The 21,442-nt window shown below is 37.9% G+C and overlaps 1 protein-coding gene across 32 annotated transcripts in view; it reads left to right on the forward strand.

Annotated features, from left to right (window-relative positions):
• The window catches only part of PPP3CC (protein phosphatase 3 catalytic subunit gamma), a 101,149-nt gene that overhangs the window by 67,773 nt on the left and 11,934 nt on the right, over positions 1-21,442 (forward strand). For 28 of the 32 annotated variants that reach the window (XR_010159439.1, XR_010159440.1, XR_010159441.1 and 25 more), the window contains 6 exons: positions 3,330-3,475; positions 5,536-5,675; positions 14,711-14,788; positions 14,875-14,969; positions 19,612-19,737; positions 20,724-20,795. Coding sequence is in view for 25 of the 32 variants with exons in the window: in XM_063816938.1 (XP_063673008.1) it covers positions 3,330-3,475; positions 5,536-5,675; positions 14,711-14,788; positions 14,875-14,969; positions 19,612-19,737; positions 20,724-20,795 (657 nt within the window). In the remaining 7 variants the exon portion in view is untranslated. The remainder of the gene's footprint in view (positions 1-3,329; positions 3,476-5,535; positions 5,676-14,710; positions 14,789-14,874; positions 14,970-19,611; positions 19,738-20,723; positions 20,796-21,442) is intronic. The other 4 variants (XR_010159438.1, XM_009454983.5, XM_063816934.1 and 1 more) reach the window with 1 other exon arrangement.

Consider the following 21,442-nt stretch of genomic DNA (forward strand, 5'->3'; position numbering starts at 1 on the left):
ATGACCATAGATAAGGAAACCAAGGCACAGAGAGTTAAAATTTTTATCCAAGGTCCCATAGCTAGTACGTGGAGGGGGCTGCAGTTCTTCAAATCAGGCAACAAGTTCCAGACTCCATTCTCTTCACCACCATGCCATGCCAAATGCTTAACTCACTGACAGACACATCATGAGCCTTCAGTACATTTAAATAATAAAGGTAATATAGGCCAGGTACAAGTGCAGTACCTCATGCCTGTAATCCCAGCACTTTGGGAGGCTGAGGCAGGAGGATTGCTTGAGGCCAGGAATTGAAGACCAACCTGGGCAGCATATCGAGACCCTGTCTCTACAAGTAATTTTTTAAAATTAGCCGGGTGTGGTGGTGTGCGCTTGTAGTCCCAGCTACTTAGAAGATTAGACAGGAGGACCACTTGATCCTAGGAGCTTGAGGTTACAGTGAGCTATGATTGCACTACTGCACTCCAGCCTAGGCAACAGTAAGATCCTGTCTCTAAAAAAAATTTTTTTAAAGGTAGTATAATAATAAATGTTATTATATAAAGATTACATATTCATCATAAAAAAGAAAGAACAGCTAAACTAAGAAAAATATAGATACCATTGTCAGTCTAACCCCTCAGAAAATTAAATATTGGTAATTATATATGCAATTCATATACTTTGAAAAAATAAACATGGTAATATTTCATAGCCTATTTTATTCACATATTAATATAACATGAACTTCTTTTTGCTTAATTTTTGACCTCCTGTTTTAACTTACAAAATGACAATACACTTCCTTACTTGTCCAGACTTGGCATTCTTTTTTGGAAGTAGGCTAAGGAATTATTTTGAGTCATTCTTGGGATTGAAAGGCATTTATCAATGTAAGATGTTATGGAGCATAAATTAATAAGTAATTGAAATTCCTACCTATATTCAAGTGTGGAACTCCCATGGAGGAATTCCTTACTGACACTGGCAACAGAGGGAACTCTGGTTCCTAGGATTTTCAGGAGAAAAAGTCAATCACTGACCATAAATTAAAGAGTTTTCTGTTTGTTTTTTACTTCCAACAGACTTTATGGCCAATGCTGGATCTACTTTGAAATGGGCAAAATTTAAAACAAAGCAGAGTATAAGGATGTAACTGTAAGGAGAGGCAATGATGCATAAGACATGGTTCTTATGAACTTTGAGCTCCTAATAAAGTTAGCATATGTTGTGGAATAGATTATGCTGACTGCTACAACAGCAATACAAAATGTTCTGAAAACCTCAAAGAAACCCACAGGCTCCCTTAATGAACTCAAACCCTAATCACCCAGTATTGGCGTTAAAGAGAAATCTTCACACTCAGGGATGGAAGGCCTTACAACCTCAAGCGTGGTCTACTGGTTTACACTTTCCTTAGGGATCTCTCTCTTAATCATTCCTGCCACCCATATAGTACTGCAGTCTGGCCCAAATCTGGACCCATCATTCTTCACTTTATTCCCCAAAACCTTGCCAGGACCAGGCTCTGATCCTTCAATATGTCTTTCTAAAGGCTTAGAGATCACAAAAAGGAAATAAACACAGAAATAATTACCAACTAGATAGTCTGACTCACTCAATACAGCTTTGGTCTCTTGGTCCTGTAGGCCACCTCATCTTCCCAGAATCCTGGAAGAGGAGAAGGAGCTCACGGTTCTGCAGGGCTGCCTGACTATATTTCTCGTCTTCTCTACCCACACACATCCCTGAGCACAGCTTGACTTTTTGAAACCAAGGCCAAGGAAGAAGAAAATGTTCCTTTTTCTCTTTAAACACCCATTTTCCAGTTTCCCACCTATTATTTCATGACTTTTCCTTTCCAGAGATTTGTAGAGACTCCTCCTTCCACCCACTGATGTATTTCCTTATTCTGTAGCCCCAAGTTGACAACCACATCAAAATATATTAAGCCAAACATTTATTTTTTATTGTTTAGAGACAGAGGCTCACTCTGTTGCTCAGGCTGGAGTGCAGTGGCACTATCGTAGCTCACTGCAGCCTCAAACTCCTGGGCTCAATCTATCCTCCCACCTCAGCCTCCCAAGTAGCTTGGACAGCAGGTGTGTGCCACCACAGCCAGCTAATTTTGTTTTTCAATTTTCTGTAAAAACGAGGCCTTGGCCGGGCGCAGTGGCTCACGCCTGTAATCCCAGCACTTCGGGAGGCCAAGGCAGGCGGTTTGCAGGGTCAGGAGTTTGAGACCAGCCTGGCCAACATGGTGAAACCCCATCTCTACTAAAAATACAAAAATTAGCCGGGCGTGGTGGCATGTGCCTGTAGTCCCAGCTACTTGGGAGGCTGAGGCAGAAGAATTGCAAGAACCCGGAAGGCAGAGGTGCAGTGAGCTAAGATCCCACGACTGCACTCCAGCCTGGGGGACAGAGCGAGACTCTGTCTCAAAAAAAAAAAAAAAAAAAAAAAAATGAGGCCTCACTGTGTTGCCCAGGCTGGTCTCAAACTCCTGGCCTCAAGCAATCCCCCCACCTCAGCCTTCCAAAACATTGGGATTACAGGCATGAGCCACCACACCAGTTTAAGCCAAATGTTTTTAGAGAAAATAGAATCAAGACATAATTTGTTTACAGACCTTAAAAATTATGAGCAAAAACATTATTGACATTTTATTGATGTCTCTTAAGACTCCAGTTTCCACTTATATATCTTCAACACCCCTAAGAGATCTTTAAGACCCAATAAAATATTCAGACTCACAAGACTACCATGGACCCTAGTTGTCATCCATATACTTAAAAGGATATAGATCAGGAAGGGCAGCACTGAGCATTCCTTTTCAGTGGAGTGGTCCTCACAGGAGTGCATACCGCAGTCCAGCAGCTTTCCATCTCTCTTGCCCCCTCCCATCTTCTCACCAGCTCAGGTACAAGGAAATATCCACAGTGGGAAGATTAGGGAGCCATCCTGGTATAGAATCCTCGTGCATCAAAAATGTCAATGTGTGTTGTAAAACTACCTTCAGAGGAGCCCAAAGCTATAGCTTCCCACCAGGTAACTGGGTAATTTTTACCACAAGCCATGTTGCCTAATAACACAGTGGACAGTCACCTTATCACATTTCCAAGCAACAGAGCTGGAAAGTTAATCCAAGGTCACACTTGTCTTTAAGAGGAGAGAGGTATTGTTAACCTATTATCCACAACTTTTCAAAAGTATCTTTACAAAGATAACTGTGCTTTCAAATCATCTAAAATAAATGGCTCTAAAGTAGCTTCATATTCTCCTGGCCTATATCCTTTTTCAAATGTGATACGTTTTAGTTCTTCCATTGACTGGTTTTCCTTTTTTGTTAGGTCGAATCAAATATTCGGAACAGGTGTATGATGCCTGTATGGAGACATTTGACTGTCTTCCTCTTGCTGCCCTCTTAAACCAGCAGTTTCTCTGTGTACATGGAGGAATGTCACCTGAAATTACTTCTTTAGATGACATTAGGAAAGTAAGTAATCTTTTATTATTCTCACAGGGAATATTTTTAAAATGTGTTGGGTTTTTTGTTGTTGTTGTTTGCTTTGAGACAGAGTCTCTCTCTTTCACCCAGGCTGAAGTACAGTGGTGCTATCTCAGCTCACTGCAACCTCCGCCTCCCTGGTTCAGCCTCCCGAGTAGCTGGATACAGGTGCGCACCACCACACCTGGCTAATTTTTGTATTTTTAGTAGAGACGGGGTTTCACCATGTTGGCCAGGCTGGTGTTGAACTCCTGACCTCAACTGATCTGCCCACTTTGGCCTCCCAAAGTGCTGGGATTACAGGTGTGAGCCACCGCACGCCTGGCCTAAAATTTGTTTCCTATTGCAGTCAACCAATATATCTTTAGCTGAAATCTTTAAAATATAGATAATGAAAAGTAAGAAAATGGAAGTTACCTCTGATTTCATCGCTATAACTACTGTTAACATTTTGATATGTACCTACCACAAATTATAATTTTTAATGAGCTCTATGTTTTTACCAACTAGAAAGCTAACATTCTTGTAGTATAGTCCTGAAACTTTGAATTATATCACAGTGCAAAAGGAAGGAAACCAGGGTTCTAATCACAGTCCTGCCATTAATTGTGTAACCTTAACCAAGTTATTGAACCTCTTAGTCACATTTCTTCTCTATGAAATGAGGAAGTTGGAAGGGATGGTCTGAGGACACTGCCAGCTCCGAAATGCATTGGCTTTGACATTTTAGATGATACGGTTTCATTGTTTTACTTGCCTTCCTTGGTGATTATTATTTCCAAGATTCTGTATCTTCATTATGGAAAAAGATGACCAATTTTTATTGTACATGGTTGTCTTATCTTCTCTACCTTTGAATTCTTCTACCTGTCTCTCTGTCTTTTTTAATCAAAGTGATAGATACTCATCCTCTCTTACAGGTACTGAGACTAAAAATTTTTCTGTTTATAAAACTATTTTCTCTGAAGAAAGTCTCCTCAGGGTAAGAGGGTGTACCTATATGTACTGGCTTTCCTCTTGCCTTACTGTCTTTTAAGTAACCAGCATTTCTCTTTTACATAGTAAAATATGAATTTTATAATTCTGAATCAATTGTATCAATAAAAAGCTCTTTCACGCAGTAGAAATTCTCTTCTTGGCATTCAGCTATTCTATTACTTGTTTTCTCTTGGTTTTTATGCTTTCAACTAAAGCAGCAGTGACTAAAGGCTTAAGTTAATAACTCATATTGAAATTCCTCAACTGCATAGACTGGAAAGGATAAATGCCCTTACAAAATTAGCATTCTTTAAAATAAAGAAATCTCCATTGGAATGAGGTTTGCAATGAACAGAACCATTGTAAAACATTTCTGCTCTCATGGTAACATTGGCTCACCTAGACAAATAAAATTAATTTTATATAGTCATAGTCTTTCTAAAATAGTATATCTCTATAGTGGTTGATTTCACATTTGAATTAAATTAGTACTGCTTTACGATTAGGATGTAAGAGGGTCTTTTACTACAGTATGGTTAGATGACAGGGATGTTTATAAAAATTTATTGCAGACCGGGCGCGGTGGCTCACGCCTGTAATCCCAGCACTTTGGGAGGCCGAGGAGGGCGGATCACCTGAGGTCAGGAGTTCGAGACCAGCCTGACCAACATGGAGAAACCCCATCTCTACTAAAAATACGAAATTAGCCGGGTGTGGTGGTACATGCCTGTAATCCCAGCTACTAGGGAGGGTGAGGCAGGAGAATCGCTTGAACCTGGGAGGCGGAGTTTGCGGTGAGCCGAGATTGTGCCATTGCACTCCAGCCTGGGCAATAAGAACGAAACTCCGTCTCAAAAAAAAAAAAAAATTTATTGCAGAAAAATAATAAAAATTATGTATCTAAAATTGTTAAGTGTTCCATTTCTTGCAGGAAAATCCTTTAGGGGCACACTGGCTTCTCTCCTAATACATTATTGTGGGTGAAAGGGGTTTTTCTTTGACACATACTAGTTTCCAAGAAGCCTTTTGCTCTCCTGATTTTTTTCTTTTGGCTTTTGTGTGTCTTCTAGTTAGACAGGTTTACGGAACCTCCCGCCTTTGGACCTGTGTGTGACCTGCTTTGGTCTGATCCCTCAGAGGATTATGGCAATGAGAAGACCTTGGAGCACTATACCCACAACACTGTCCGAGGGTGCTCTTATTTCTACAGGTAAGCTAGTCCTTGAGGTCGAAAATTATGAAAGGAAACTGTAATTCATTTTATCAGATGATTTTTCAGCATTTTATATTTCAAATCTATGTAGTATAAGCACTCCTGTTTAATTTTTCGATTAATAGGAGGCAAGAAACTTGTTTGTTTGTTGGCTTTTTATATTTTCTTAGGTATTATGCCCTAAGAAATGTAATACACCAAACATGATTGGACATCCTGCAGTGCTCTGATATTTTTGTCTGACTCTAAGTGATCTAGACTATTTGTTCCTAAACATTATCTATACACTTTTTTTAAAAAAAATTAAAGCTTTCTTGGCTCTTTCCCCAGAGATTCTGATACACTAGGTCTGAGAGGAATCCTATTGTGTTTTCAAAAGCTCTCCAAATTTTGTAACCACTAGTATAGACTAAGATATAAAAAGAACAGGACATTGTGAACTAAGCCCAGTACATTTCCTGGAAGTTGGCTGTTGTTTTAAATTTCACAGGAGCTTTCATTATGATTAGACACTCAAAAATAGGAAGACAGGCAGGGTGTGGTGGCTCACGCCTATAATCCCAGCTCTTTGGGGTGCCTAGGCGGGCGGATCACTTAAGGCCAGGAGTTCGAGACCAGCCTGGCCAACATGGCAAAACCCCATCTCTGCTAAAAATAAAAAAATTAGCCAGATGTGGTGGCAACACGCCTGTAATCCCAGCTAATTGGGAGACTCAGGCAAGAGAATCACTTGAACCTGGGAGGTGTAGGTTGCAGTGAGCCAAGATTGTGCCACTACACGCCAACCTGTGCAACAGAGCAAGACTCTGTCTCCAAAAAAAAAAAGGAAGACATAAGAGAAGTTGGAAATCTAAATTATTTTTAATCCCAGTATTTTATTGTGGCAAATAATACATATATTTATTTCCCTAAAAATCTCTGTTAATTGGCTAAGATAATGTGTTCATTAGAATACACACACGCACACACACATGAAACTTTGATTTCGCCATTACTTTTAGCATTCTTCTAAACAACCTTTTTTTCTTTAAAAAATATTTTTTAAAATTTTTGTGGGTACATAGTAGGTATATATATTTATGGGTTATATGAGATATTTTGATATAGTCATACAATGTATAATAATCACATCAAGGTAAATGAGTTATCCATCACCTCAAGCATTTATCCTTTGTGTTACAAACAATCCAATTATTACTCTTTTAGTTATTTTATTTTTTGTTGTTTTTTTTTTCACCTTTTTTTTTTTTTTCTTTTTTGAGACGGAGTCTTGCTCGGTCACCCAGGCTGGTGTGATCTCAGCTCACCGCATCCTCCACTTCCCAGGTTCAAGCAATTCTCCTGCCTCAGCCTCCCGAGTACTGGGATTACAGGCACCTACCACCATGCCTGGCTAATTTTTGTGTTTTTTAGAGATGGGGTTTCACCATGTTGGCCAGGCTAGTTTGGAACTCCTAACCTCAAGTGATCCACCCACCTCAGCCTCCCAAAGTGCTGGGATTACAGGCATGAGCCACTGTGGCCGGCCTCTTCTAGTTATTTTAAAATGTACAATTAAATTATTATTCACTATAGTCACCCTGTTGTTTAAATCTCACAGTATCAAATACTAGGTCTTATTCATTCTTTCTGACTGTTTTTTTCTACCCATTAACTATCCCATTTCCCCTCTTACTACCCTTCCCAGCCTCTGGTAACCATCATTCTACTCTCATCTCCATGAGTTCAGTTGTTTTAATTTTTAGCTCCTACAAATAAGTGAGAACATGTGAAGTTTGTCTTCCTGTGCCTGGCTTATTTCAGTTAACATAATGACCTCCAGTTCCATTCATGTTGTTGCAAATGACAGGATCTCATTCTTTTCTATGGCTGAATAATATTCCACTGTGTATATGTACCACATTTTCTTTGTCCTTTCATCTGTTAATAGACACTTAGGTTGCTTCCAAATCTTGGCTATTGTGAACAGTGCTGCAATAAACATGGAAGTGCAGATGTCTCTTCAATATACTGATTTCCTTTCTTTTATATACATACATAGTAGTGAGATTGCTGAATTACATGGTAATTCTGTTTTTAGTTTTTTTGAGGAACTCCAAACTGTTCTCCATAGTAGTGTACTAAACATTCCCACCAATAGGATATGAGGGTTCCCTTTTCTCGACATCCTCACCAGCATTTGTCATTGCCTGTCTTTTGGATAAAAGTCATTTTAACTGGGTGAGATGATATCTCATTGAAGTTTTGATTTGCATTTCTCTGATGATCAGTGATAGTGAATACCTTTTCACATACCTGTTTGCCATTTTATGTCTCCTTTTAAGAAATGTCTGTTCAGATATTTTGCTCATTTTTAAATTGGATTATTGGATTTTTCCTATTGAATTGTTTGAGCTCCTTACATATTCTGGTTATTAATCCCTTGTCAGATGGATGGTAAAAAGTCTTTTTTTCTTTCTTCTTCTTTATTTTATTTTATTTTTTATTTTTTTTTGAGACAAGGTCTCTCTTTGTTACCCGGGCTGGAGTGCAGTGGCACCATAACAGCTCACTACAGCCTCAACCTTCTGGACTCAAGCAGTCCTCTTGCCTCAGCCTCCTGAGTAGCTGGAACTATGGGCATGTGCCACCATGCCCAGCTGCTTTTTTTATTTTCTGTAGAGACAAGGTCTTGGCTGTTTTGCCCAGGCTGGTCTTGAAGTCCTAGACTCAAGTGACCCTCCCTACTTGGCCTCCCAAAGTGCTGGGATTACAGGGATGAGCCCCACCCAGCCAACAACCATTTTTCATTCCTGCATGCCAACTTTTCCAGTGACTAATGTGATGAAATCATTTAACTTTTATTTCTTTTTACATTGCTTAAAATAAAGAGCATAATACATATTCATTGTTGTCAGAATAGAAATTGGTACAATTTCTGTGGACATCAACTTGGCAATATCTTTCAAAGGTATTTGTACATGGCCTTTGATCCAGAAATTCTACTTCTAAAACTTAATCCTGTAGATATATAATTGATTCTCATTACTTGTGGATTTCATATTTGTGAATTCCCCCACTTACTAAGATGTATTTGTAACACCCAAATCAGTACTTACAGAGGTTTCATAATCATTCATGGGAATGTAGTGTGCAGTGCAACAAAAAATTTGAGTCACCTCACTCACATGTTCCTAGCTGAGGTTGAACAAAATGATGCCCTACCTTCTTTTTGCAGCCCTCATATTGTAAACAGGCATTCTTTTGAGTTTTATTTAGTGAAACATGTTTTATGTTTTTGTGCTTTTCATGAGTGATTTCACTGTTTAGAATGGCCACCAAGTGTAGTGCTGAAGTGCTGCTGTCTAGGGTCCCTAAGCACAAAAAGGCTGTGGTATGTCTTACAGAGAAAATATGCGAGTGTTAGATATAAGCTTTGTTTAGGCATGAGTTATGGTGGTTTTGGCCATGAGTTCAATGTTAATGAATCAACAGTGTAAATGACCTAAAGTATTATTACACAGAAACACATCTGAAACAAGGTTATATATTAATTGGTGGGTGAAAATGTTACGACCGGAGCCTCACAGGAACTTTACCCTGTATTTCCCTTAGCAGTAGTGTTTCATTATTTGCTAATTCTCTTTTTGCAGCAACATTATAGAATGTAGCTACTGGGAATAATGAGATAAAAAATTTGACTCACCCAGCACACATGTTCCCAGCTGAGGCTGAACAAAGTGATACTCTGCCTTCTTTTATCCCAGGGATAAATCCCATTTAGCCACAGTATATAATACTTTTAGTATGTTGTTGAGTTTGGCTTTTTAGTGTTTTATTGAGGATTTAAAAATCTATGTTCATCAGAGATACTCACCTGTACTTTTCTTTCTTCTGGTGTCTTTGGCTTTGGTATCAGAGTGATGCTGGCCTCATAATGTGAGTTTGGAAGAATTCTCTCTTCTATTTTTTGGAAGGTTTAAGAAAGATTGGTATTAATTCTTTTTTTAATGATTAATAGAATTCACCCATGAAACCATCTGGTCCTGTGCTTTTCTTTGTTGAGAGCTGTTTGATTACTGATTCAATCTCCATATTTGCTATTGGTCTGTTTGGGCTTTCTATTTCTTCATGATTCAGTTTTGGCAGGTTGTATATTTCCAGGACTCTATCCATTTCTTCTAGGTTTTCCAGTGTTTTGGTGTGTGATTATTTGTAATAGTCCGTTATGATCCCTTTTATTTCTGAGGCATCTATTGTAATGTCTCCTCTTTCATTTTTTGTTTTATTTATTTGAGTATCTCTTTTTTTCTTAGTCTTGCTAAGGGTTTGTCAATTTTGTTTAGTTTTTCAAAAACCAACTCTTAGTTTTGTTGACTTTTTTCTATTGTTTTTCTATCCTCTATTTGATTCATTTCTGCCCTAAACTTTCCTTTCTTCTGCTAACTTTGGGCTTATTTGATTCTCCTTTTTCTAGTTTCTTGAAGTGTAAAATAAGGTTGTTTAATTCAGATCTTTTTTGTTTTTTAAATCGGCATTTATTACTATAAACTTTCCTGTAAGTACTGCTTTTGCTGCATCCCATGCATTTTGATATGTATATTTTTGTTTTCATTTATCTTGAGGTTTTTTTTTTTTTGGATAGGATGTTTTGCTCTGTCACCCAGGCTCAATGCAGTGGCACAATGATACCTCACTGCAACCTTGAACTCCTGGGCTCAAGCAGTCCTCCTGCCTCAGCCTCCTGAGTAGCTGGGACTACAGGATGTACCACCATGCCCAGCTAATTGTTTTTAAAATTTTTAGAGGAGATGAGGTCTTGCTGTGTTGCTTAGGCTGGTCTCAAACTCCTGACCTATCTAGAGATAATTTTAAAATTCCTTTTTGATTTCCTCTTTGACACAATAGTTGTTCAGAAGTGTGGTGTGTAGTTTCTATGTATTTGTGAATTTTCCTGTTTTCTTAAGTTATTGATTTCTAGTTTCATTCCATTATGGTGGGAAAAGATACTTAGGACGATTTACATCTTCTTAAGTTTGTTGATACTTCTTTGTGATTATATAGCCTAAAGAATATTCTGTGTACACTTGGGAAGAATTCTATTCTTCTGTTATTTGGCAAAAAGTTTTGTATATGCGTATTAGGTCCATTGGGTTCATAGTGTTGTTCAGTTCTGTTGTTTGCTTATTGATTTCTGACTGGATGATTTATCCATTACAGAGTGATGTATTGAAGTTACTTGCTATTATTATTATTATTTTGAGATGGAGTCTCGCTCTGTCGCCCAGGCTGGAGTATAGTGGCGTGACTTCGGCTCACTGCAACCTCAGCTTCCTGGGTTCAAGCAATTCTCCTGCCTCAGCCTCCCAAGTAGCTGGGATTACAGGCATGCACCATCACGCCCAGCTAATTTTTGTATTTTTAGTAGAGACGGAGTTTCACCATGTTGGCCAGGCTGGTTTCGAACTCCTGACCTCAGGTGATCCACCCACCTCAGCCTCCCAAAGTGCTGGGATTACAGGTGTGAGCCACTGTGCCTGTCCTACTTGCTATTATTTTATTACTGTCAATGTTTGCCTTCAGATCTGTTGTTGCTTTATATATTTAGGTGCTTTGATGTTGGGCACATATATATTTATAATTGTTACATCTTTCTGTTGTATTGACCCTTTTATCATTATATAATGACTTTTGTTCCCTCTTGTGATGATTTCTGACTTAAAGTTTATTTTGTCTGATAAAAGTTTAGCCACTCATGTTCTCTTTTGGTTACTTACTTGCATGGAATACCTTTCTCTACCCTTTTACTTTCAGCTTATGTGTGTCTTTAAATCTAAAGTGAGTCTTTTGTAGACAGCATGTAGTTGGGTCTTGTTTTCATCCATTCACTCATACTATATCTTTTGATTTGAGAGTTAAAGTAATGATTGATAGGTAAGGACTTACTATTACCATTTTGTTGGTTGCTTTCTGTTTTGTGGTTCTACTATTCCTCTCTTTTTCTCTTTGTGATTTGATTTTTATTTTTGTAGTGGGGTATTTTGGTTCTTTTTATCTTTTGTGTATCTACTGCGCTTTTTTGTTCATCGGGTTTGCATCAAACATTTTATAGTTATAGCACTCTGTCTTACGCTGAGAAGAAATTACTTTCAATGACGTATAGAAACTCTACACTTTAGTCCCCATTCACACACCTAATGTAATTAATTTCAGGTTTTACTTTATTTTTGAGACAGGGTCTTGCTCTGTCACCTAGGCTGGAGTGCAGTGGTGTGATCTTGGCTCACTGCAGCCTCTGCCTCCCGGGTTCAAGTGATTCTCCTACCTCAGCCTCCTGAGTAGCTGGGACTACAGGCACACACCACCACACCTGGCTAATTTTTTATATTTTTAGTAGAGATGGGGTTTCACCATGTTGGCCAGGCTGGTCTCTAACTCCTGGCCTCAAGTGATCTGCCTTCCTCAGCTTCCCAGAGTGCTGGGATTACAGGCACGAGCCACTGTGGCCAGCTGCATCTTTTAGTTTCTACTTGAACTTCCTTTAGTTGCTCTCATAAGGCTGGTGTAGTCATGACAAACTCCAGTTTTTGTTTGTCTGGAAAAGTCTTTATCTCTCCTTCATTCTTAAAGGGCAATTTTGATGAGTAAAGTATTCCTGGTTGGCAGGTTTTTTTTCTTTCTTTTAATACTTTGAATATATTATCTCCCGCTTTCCTGGCCTGCAAGGTTTCAGCTGAGAAATTCACTGATAGTCTTATAGAAGCTTCCTTGTATATTATATGACAAGTAGGTTTTCTCTTGCTGCTTTCAGATTTTTTCTTTTTGAGTTTTAACAACTTAATTATAATGAGTCTTGGTGTTTAACTTATTTGGAGACCTTTGGGCTTCATGAATTGCAATGTCCCTTTTCCTCCCTAGATTTGTTAAACTGTTAGCCTTTAGTTTTTAAAAATAAGAAGCTTTCTGCACCTTTTTCTTCTCCTTAACTCCCATATGCCTATATTATTTTCACTTGATGTTGTCCCATAAGTCCTGTATACTTTCCACATTCTTTTTTATTCTTTTTTCTTTTTGTCCCTCTAATGCTATCATTTCAAATGCCCTGTCTTTTAAGTTTCCCAGTTCTTTTCTTCTGCCTGAGTCTGCTGTTGAAGCTGTCTCTTGAGCTTTTCAGTTGAGTCATTGTATTCTTCAGCTCCAGGATTTCTATTTGCTTCTTTTTTATGGTTTCTGTTTCTTTATTAAACATCTCTCTTTATTCATTTGTTTGCTTTCCTGATTTTGTTTAGTTGTAGTTCATTGAGCTTCTTTAAGATGATTATTTTGGATTCTTTGTCATGCAATTCATACATCTCTATTTATTTAGGGCCAGTTACTAGAGCTTTATTAGTTTCCTTTGGTGGTGTCATTTTTGCCTGGTTCTTTATAATTCATATAGCCTTGCAATGGAGTCTATGCATTTGAAGGAGCAGGGGCCTTCCAGTTTTTATGGACTTGTTCGCCAAGTAAATACCTTCTCCTATTGAGTCCCTGGGTTGATGGGATTGCCTGTGGTATTGTGATTAAGCAGGGCTGAAGCTAGATTATGGGGCTACATTAGGGTTCACAGTCAGTGGGCGTACCACTAGGGGCATGGACAAGTATGTCCCATGGATGGGGAGAGCTGTCTCTGGAACTCAATAGGGTGGGACCCAAGCTGGGTCCCAGGCTGGTTTGGGTTTATGTTTGGGTCCAATCAGCAGCCCTTTTACCAGAGGAATGGACAGGCATGATTTCCACAAGGCCCCTGTTAAGGCAGGACTTCCTCTTGGCCACAGTAGAGCAGGGCCGGAGCCAGGTCAGAGTGCTGCTTTGAGTCTGCAGTTGGGTCTGGTTGGTGGATCTGTTACTAGGGGCATCAACAGACATGGTTCCTTCCCAGGATGGATGAGGCTGGTGGCAGGACTGCAGACAAGTGGGACTGGAGCCAGGTTTACAAGGGACAGGCTGATTCTGGGTCTGTAGCTGAAAGGTCAGTGGGCCTGCCTTCTCAAAGCAGCCCTTCCTAGTCTTGGGCTCCACCAAGGTTTCATAACCACCTACCTCAATCCTAAGGTTCTTACAATGGCACTTATGGCCATGGATGGCTTCCAAACTATTGTTTCTGTAGGAGGACCAGGGCTGGGGACATTCTCTTTTGCTATCTTGCTTACGTCACCTACAACCTACTTTAAAAGTAAATTTGTTCTAATGAGCATAATGAGAAACAAAGATTTTAAAAATAAACTAAATAATTAATGCCTAAGTAATTCCAGGTTAATTTTGTATACTCCAGTTCTTCCTATCAGGTATTTGTCATTCAGAGAGGTAATAGTATGAAAAGAATATTTTAGGAGTATATGAGAATATTGTATCTTTTTTTAGAATATGGTTGGCTAAAATATTTACATCTACTCCTAAAATATTCCTGCATAAGCTTGCAGTGAGCCGAGATTGCACCACTGCACTCCAGCCTGGGCGACAGAGCAAGACTCCGTCTCAAAAAACAAACAAACAAACAAAAAAAAACCTATATATATACATATATATGTATATATGTATTCCTGCATAATATTATCTTGGTGTTTATATTACCTGTGAAGCTGTAAGTATATTCTTTTATTTCTGTAACAATTTGACAATTTAAGAAAAGTATGTGTTGAATTTTTAGCATCTGCTACACACACACACACACACACACACACACTACTGTTGTACTTTGTAATATCAAGACACTGATAAAAGTTTTGGTGTTGTATTGTTATGGATTAAGACAAAAAAATTAAAAGATGAGATGGAGGAGCTCTTTCTATTGTAGGATTATCTATTGTTTTCATGTTTGATCTGTAGTGAAGTATATTAGTGAAATAGAGAAACAGAATGATGAGTACTAAGCTATTCATAAAATTTCAGTAGTGTGTAATACTTGTAGTTTTGAAACAAAATCAGCTAATATCACCTTGACTTTTCCCCATCTTCCTATTAAAAAAAATTGTTTTAATTCTGGATTTATGTTTTCTAATTTTCTTTTCCAGTTACCCTGCAGTTTGTGAATTTTTGCAGAACAATAATTTACTATCAATTATCAGAGCCCATGAAGCCCAAGATGCTGGGTAGGTTACATTAAAATTGTGCCAAATATCACTGCAGAGTCTTTGCATTTAATATGCAGACAGATGGACTTTCATCTCTTTTTCAGGTATCGAATGTACAGGAAGAGCCAAGCAACAGGCTTTCCATCACTTATTACAATTTTCTCTGCCCCCAATTACCTAGATGTCTATAACAATAAAGGTAAAGGAATCCAGCAATATTTGAGTTTGAATTTATGAGTAAACGTGAGCTCTGGTTTAATTGTATGTATGTATGTGTGTTTGTGTCATTTTAAAACATAAATTTTAAATAAGAAAAAAAGGGGTCTTAGTTGAAACAAAGGCCAAGAAATTTAGAATTTATGCTGCTGCTTGGTCTTTATCTCCTAAGGATTACTGGCTTCTTTGTGAGTATAAGTAATGATCATAATAGGTCAGATTGATACTACAGAATCAAAGTATAAGAAGAATAAATTGCTTCAGGCTCATGCCAGAATAGTTAGCATAAATTATTGGTTTTGGTGAATTTAATGTGTTTATAACAGTATCTCAAAGTCACCATTGGTATTTTAATCTTTGTGAATTATTAAACTATTTTTGTTTTTCTTGAGATATGGTCTAGGTAGAGTGACCTAGTGTACAAAGGCAAAAAAAAAAAAACTTCATTTTTCGTTTAAGCCCTGCCAGAAACTAATACTGTGACTTTGAGTGAGTCACATTATCTTTCTAATCTTCAGTTTCCCATATGAAAAAAGAAGAATGGATATATACATGCCTTTTGTTCCAGAAATTTTACTTCTAAGACTTTATCCTGTTAAAGTCTTTTTTTTAATTTAAAACTTTTATGATTAATAGTTTATAAGTTTTCTATCGAGGCAGTGGTCCTACTAAAAACTTCATATTTCTGTAACTATTTTGTTGTTTATAAAGTATGACTATAAATTAATAGGACTTTGAAAATAAACATGCCAGAACAAACATATCCAAATGAGTATTGTCCCTTCAAAGTAGTTACCTTGGGAAGCTACACACCTATTCCAACAATGCTGTCCTTGTTCAAAAACATTTTTGGAACTCCTCTTTTGGCATTGCCTTCAGAGTCTGCGACACATTCTTTTGATTATCCTCAATGATGGGAAATCTTCGTCCTTTGAGGGTGGATTTGATTTTTGGACAGCCAAAAGTCATTCGGAGTCAAGACTGATAAATAAGGTGAGTGATCAAGCTAGATGATACCATTTGGGGTCAGAAACAAGGTATGATTATAAGGTAATGAGACTGGTTTTTCTCGTGTTGCTGATACAATGGCTCTGGAGGCACTTCCAAAAGAGGAGTTCCAAAAACGTTTTGAGTAATGGCAGCATCTCTGGATTAATTATATGGTAAGGCAACAAGTTGTGCTGAAAAGAACACAAAGCAAGGAGTCAGTCTAGTCCTGCTTCACTTTTAAGTGTGTCACATTTAACAAGATACTTCTCTGAGCCTCATCTTTAAAATATCTGTCATATACGGTTGTTGAAGATAAGTTGGAATAAGGAAAATGGATATTAAAGTGTTGTTCAAAATATAAATTACTATAATAATACAGATTTTACTGTTATTGTACCTGATGTGATAATATCAAAGGACCACACTCATCTGATACAAAGGTCTGGTGTGTTTGTAGCTGGTGGTTTCTTAAGTCTCATTACTTTATAGTTATACCTTGTATATGCAGTTGGGGAGATAAGTTTCAAAGATGGCCAAAATATAATTAATATTTACTCTATTTAAAAGTAAACTGTGCAATGGCACATCTCATTTAAATCCGATTTGGGTCAGTCATTTTAGTGTGTCCTCCAGTGACTTGTCTATTTTAAAAAGCATGTCTTTAACTTAAGTTCTGTCCTAGTCTTATGTTTTCATTTAACTTAGCATTCTTCTCTGAGCCTTATCTGTCCTACAATGCTCTGCTTCTCCCTAAGTTCATTTGTTATTTCCTTTTTCCTGATATTTCCAGTATATTAGCAACTTAGGTTTTATTCTTATTTATTCTCTTATCAATGGTGTGGACTGTTTGTGTTGTTAAACATCTTCAAGGACTCTTGTGGCCCTAGATCTCCTATTTGTAATGAAGGTGTTCCTTTCTCAGTTTCTTTTTTAACTTCATCAAAAAGAGTATGTATTGATTGCTCAATGGATTTATCAGTGTGCCAAGCTGAAACATGCCACCTAAGTCAGCAGGCACTATACAGCTCACTGACTGCTAGCTTGTTTTTTGTCTCAATCTAACCTGGTTTTGTTCTTGATTATTTCTTTAGCAAACTTTTAACATCACAGTCCTGGCCAGGCACAGTGGCTCATGCCTGTAATCTCAGCACTTTGGGAGGCCAAGGGGAGGATCACTTGAGGCCTAGAATTCAAGACCAGCCTGGGCAGCAAAATGTGACCCCATCTTTACAAAGAAAAATTTAAAAGTTAGCCAGGCAAGGTGGAGCATGCCTATAGTCCTAGCTACTCAGGAGGCTGAGGCAGTCGGATCCTTTGAGTCCAGTAGTTCGAGGCTGCAGTGAGCTGTGATCACACCACTGCATTCCAGCCGGGCAATAGAGCAAGACCCTGTCTCTAAAAAATAAAAAAAAAAAGTAAAAGCCACAGTTCATTCTACCTGAGTATTCTGTCGGCTTTGACATAATTAGTAACTTTTATCTCAGAACAGTCTTATTTTCATTGGTTGTTTCTTAAGCATTTTAGAAGGAAAAAGGCAGAAAATGTGGCATTTGAAACAGTCCCTGGGGGTACTCAGTTACTCCCCATACAAGTGCCTTCTTTTCTGAAAAAGGGAACTCTATTATTCTTTTTCTTCTTCCTTTTCTTCTACTGTTGCTCTTCTTTCTCTTTCTGTTTTCTTTTCTCTCTTTCTCTCTCTCTCTTTTCTTTCTTTGTCTTTCTTTCTCCTTCCTTCCTTCCTTCTTTCTTTCTCTTTCTTTCTTTCTTTCTTTCTCTCTCTCTCCCTCTCTCTCTCTCTTTCTTTCTTTCTCTCTCTCTTTCTCTCGGTCTCTGTCACTTAGGTTGGAGCACAGTGGCACGAACTTGATTCACTGCAGCCTTGACTTCCTGGGCTCAAGTGATCCTCCCACCTCAGCCTCCCAACTAGCTGGGACCACAGGTGCATGCCACCACACCTGGCTAATTTTAAAATATTTTTTATAGAGATAGGGTCTCGTTATGTTGCCCAGGCTGGTCTCAAACTCCTGAGCTTAAGCAGTCCTCCTGCCTCGGCCTCCCAAAATGCTGGTATTACAAGTGTGTGCCACCACACCTGGCCTCTTTCATATTATTATTTTTTTTTTCAGAGACAGAGTCTCGCTGTGTTGCCCAGGCTGGAGTGCAGTGGTGCGGTCTTGGCTCACTACAACCTCTGCCTCCCGGGTTCAAGCAATTCTCCCGCCTCATCCTCCTGAGTAGCTGGGACTACAGGTGCACGTCGCCACGCCTGGCTAATTTTTTTTATTTTAGTAGAGACGGGGTTTTACCATGTTGCCCAGGCTGGTCTCAATCTCCTGAGCTTGGGCAATCTTCCCGCCTCGGCCTCCCAAAGTGCCAGGACTGCTCTTTCATATTCTTTAGACTTCCTGGTATCTACAGGTATTTCTTAGTTCCACTAGTTACACGAAAGACCTTTAATCATGATTTTTAAAGATTCTTATTCTTGTTTTCTTCTGTCCTCTGGGAACACACCCAAAAGCAGTTTTATAAGCTCTTGTTTCCAGTCATTCATTGTTGAGACCCACCTCCCACTTCTTTTTCCTGGGTAGAAATTGAGGGAGTTGTTGAATAATAATATATGACATATTTACCTAAACTAAATAAAATACATACACGTGAAAATAATGGAACATGTACATCATAGCCAGTGTTAGGCTTTTTAAGTGCTAGAAACTATATTTTAATTTATTTTCGTAATAATATATGGTGTACATTTTAGACATTCAATAACTTAAATCTTAAGAACACTAGATTATCCTGTAGCAAAGAAACAGGAATGAGGACATGACCTATATCTGTCATTTCTGGAGAACTGTTACACCCTGTTTTATTTTATGACCACAGAATAATTAAGAGAATAGTGCAAACAACATTGCTGGTGATAAAGGCTAAGGAATTGGATTTTAAGACTTTCAAAATATAAAGAAAATCAGTTCGGCATCAAAGTATGTGTGCGACTATCTGAATGGTTAATATTAAACATTTATAGCATGCTGGCAATATACTGCTGTGTATTGGAGAAATCGGCAATTTTAAAATCTGCTATATTGAATACAGAGATGACTTAATCTAATTTTGAACATTTAATTGTAAATTGCTCCAAGTTTGCCATTTGTATCTTCCAGTATGAGTTGATAACTGCAATATATAAACTCCCAGAGAGTGTATACAATCTTTGACTCTGGCTAATGACTAGCAAAACAGGCTGTGTCCATTTAATGAGTGATTTTTGCCTTCAAAGGAGAGTTGTAATTATAACCATTTGGCCTATAAAAGGAAATTATGGGGAAATTTTCCTCACGTGGATCTTGAGGTTTATATAGATAGTTACTGTGCAGTGACTCCAAAGTTTCAGTTTCTTTTGTACTTTTATTATATGAGCTCTTCAGGTAACTTTGTTCCTTGGAATAACTCTTAAGAGAATGAACTGAATAAAAGGCTTTAAAATTTTCCATCTGCCCTTTACCTAGTCAAGTCCTGACTTTACAAATGGAAAGTTCTCGAATTCTGTGTAGCAGGTACACAGCTGTACAAAGCATACCACTTGCCATGCCATGTTCCTCTGTGCCAGATTTTCTTGCTTTTTTCCTTTTTAGCTGCTGTGTTGAAATATGAAAACAATGTCATGAATATCAGGCAGTTTAACTGTTCTCCACACCCCTACTGGCTTCCAAACTTTATGGATGTTTTCACATGGTCTTTGCCTTTTGTTGGGGAAAAAGGTAAGAGAACTAAAGCACATGTCTCATCAGTTGTTTGGTGACTGAGCATACCTTGTATTTGCATGAGCCCCTCCATGATTCAGAAATGTTTTCTAATTTTGTTTGTTCTCTACATAGATTTTTTTTTTTTTTTTCTGAGATGGAGTCTCGCTCTGTCACCCAGGCTGGAGTGCAGTGGCACGATCTCAGCTAACTACAACCTCCGCCTCCCAGGTTCAAGCAATTCTCCTGCCTCAGCCTTCTGAGGAGCTGGGATTATAGGCATGTGCCACTGCACCCGGCTAATTTTTGTATTTTAGTAGAGACAGGGTTTCACCATATTGGCCAGGCTGGTCTCAAACTCCTGACCTTAAGTGATCCGCCCTCCTCAGCCTCCCAAAGTGCTGGGATTACAGGTGTGAGCCACCGTGCCCAGCCTCTACATAGATTTGTAAATGGCATGTAATTGGTTCTTAAATTTTAATATATTATGGTTTTTTAATTGTAAATATCAATTTAAAGTAGCTGACCTACTATGATCAAGATGTTAAAATAATATAGTTACTTGTCATTCCCTCAGATTTCTTCAGTACTGAAGAGATTTAAACAGAATTTATTGTCCTTACAATTTTATTTGTACAGCTACTCAAATTAGCTAAGCCTGTTGGACATAGGCCTGTTGGCTTAACTTTGTAAAGTGGGAAAAAAATTTTCTCACATGTGTATCAGTGTGGGAAGAAGCTCTGAACAGCAATCCGGTAAAATCAAGTAATTAGGCAATAGATCTTCAAAGACTCCAGACTTTTACTGGAGCAAGTAATCTACCCAAATTCTTTTTAAACCTGAAAGTTTACATTTATGCTACTTTTTATAGCTATTCTTACTAACATAATGATAAATAATTTTTGCTTATGCTTACTTAACGTGTGTTTATTTAGATATCCACATTATTTTAGAGAAAGTACCTCATTAATTGCGTAAATTTTGGATTATTTTGTCTTACTTAGTCACAGAGATGCTGGTAAATGTGCTCAACATATGCTCTGATGACGAACTGATTTCTGATGATGAAGCAGAAGGTAAACTTTTCCTCCTTTGAACTAAAACTAGAAAGAGGTTTGGTTTTGGTTTTAGTTGTTTTAGTTTATTTTGAATGATTTTCTTTGTCTTATTAAAAATAAAGTTAGTTCATTGTAGAAAAATAAAATTTGAAAAATACGAGAAACCATAAATAAGGAAAGAGAGTCACCCATAATCCCATCATCTTGTAGATATCCACAGTTAACATCTTAATGTATACTGTGTTAATTGTCTTTTATCTTTGCACATAGCTTTCCTCTGTAGTACACTATTTTTGTGGAGTTTCTTTGTAGACTAGTTTCTAATGGATCTGTAGTTGTCCATGTTGATCAGTGTTTTAACTAATCCCGGTGGTGTTGGTTATTGGAGTTTTTCCCAAGTTTTTGCTGACAAAACCCATATAGTTTTGAACATTTGTTTAGATAAAAATGTGCACATTCTCTTAACCAATATTTATTACATGCTTGATATATACCAAGTACTGTATTGTTTAGGTCCTTGCTCTCAATAAGCTTATTTGCTAGTGTAGGGAGGAAAAACAGTAAATAAATATGTCAGATGAAAGGAAGTAAAACAATATTAGAAAATCAGGAATAACACTTCTTGATTATTTCCATAGGATGAATTTGTAGAAATTGAATATCTG

This window comes from Pan troglodytes, chromosome 7, assembly GCF_028858775.2.
Source record: "Pan troglodytes isolate AG18354 chromosome 7, NHGRI_mPanTro3-v2.0_pri, whole genome shotgun sequence".
In the NCBI taxonomy this organism is placed as follows: domain Eukaryota; kingdom Metazoa; phylum Chordata; class Mammalia; order Primates; family Hominidae; genus Pan; species Pan troglodytes.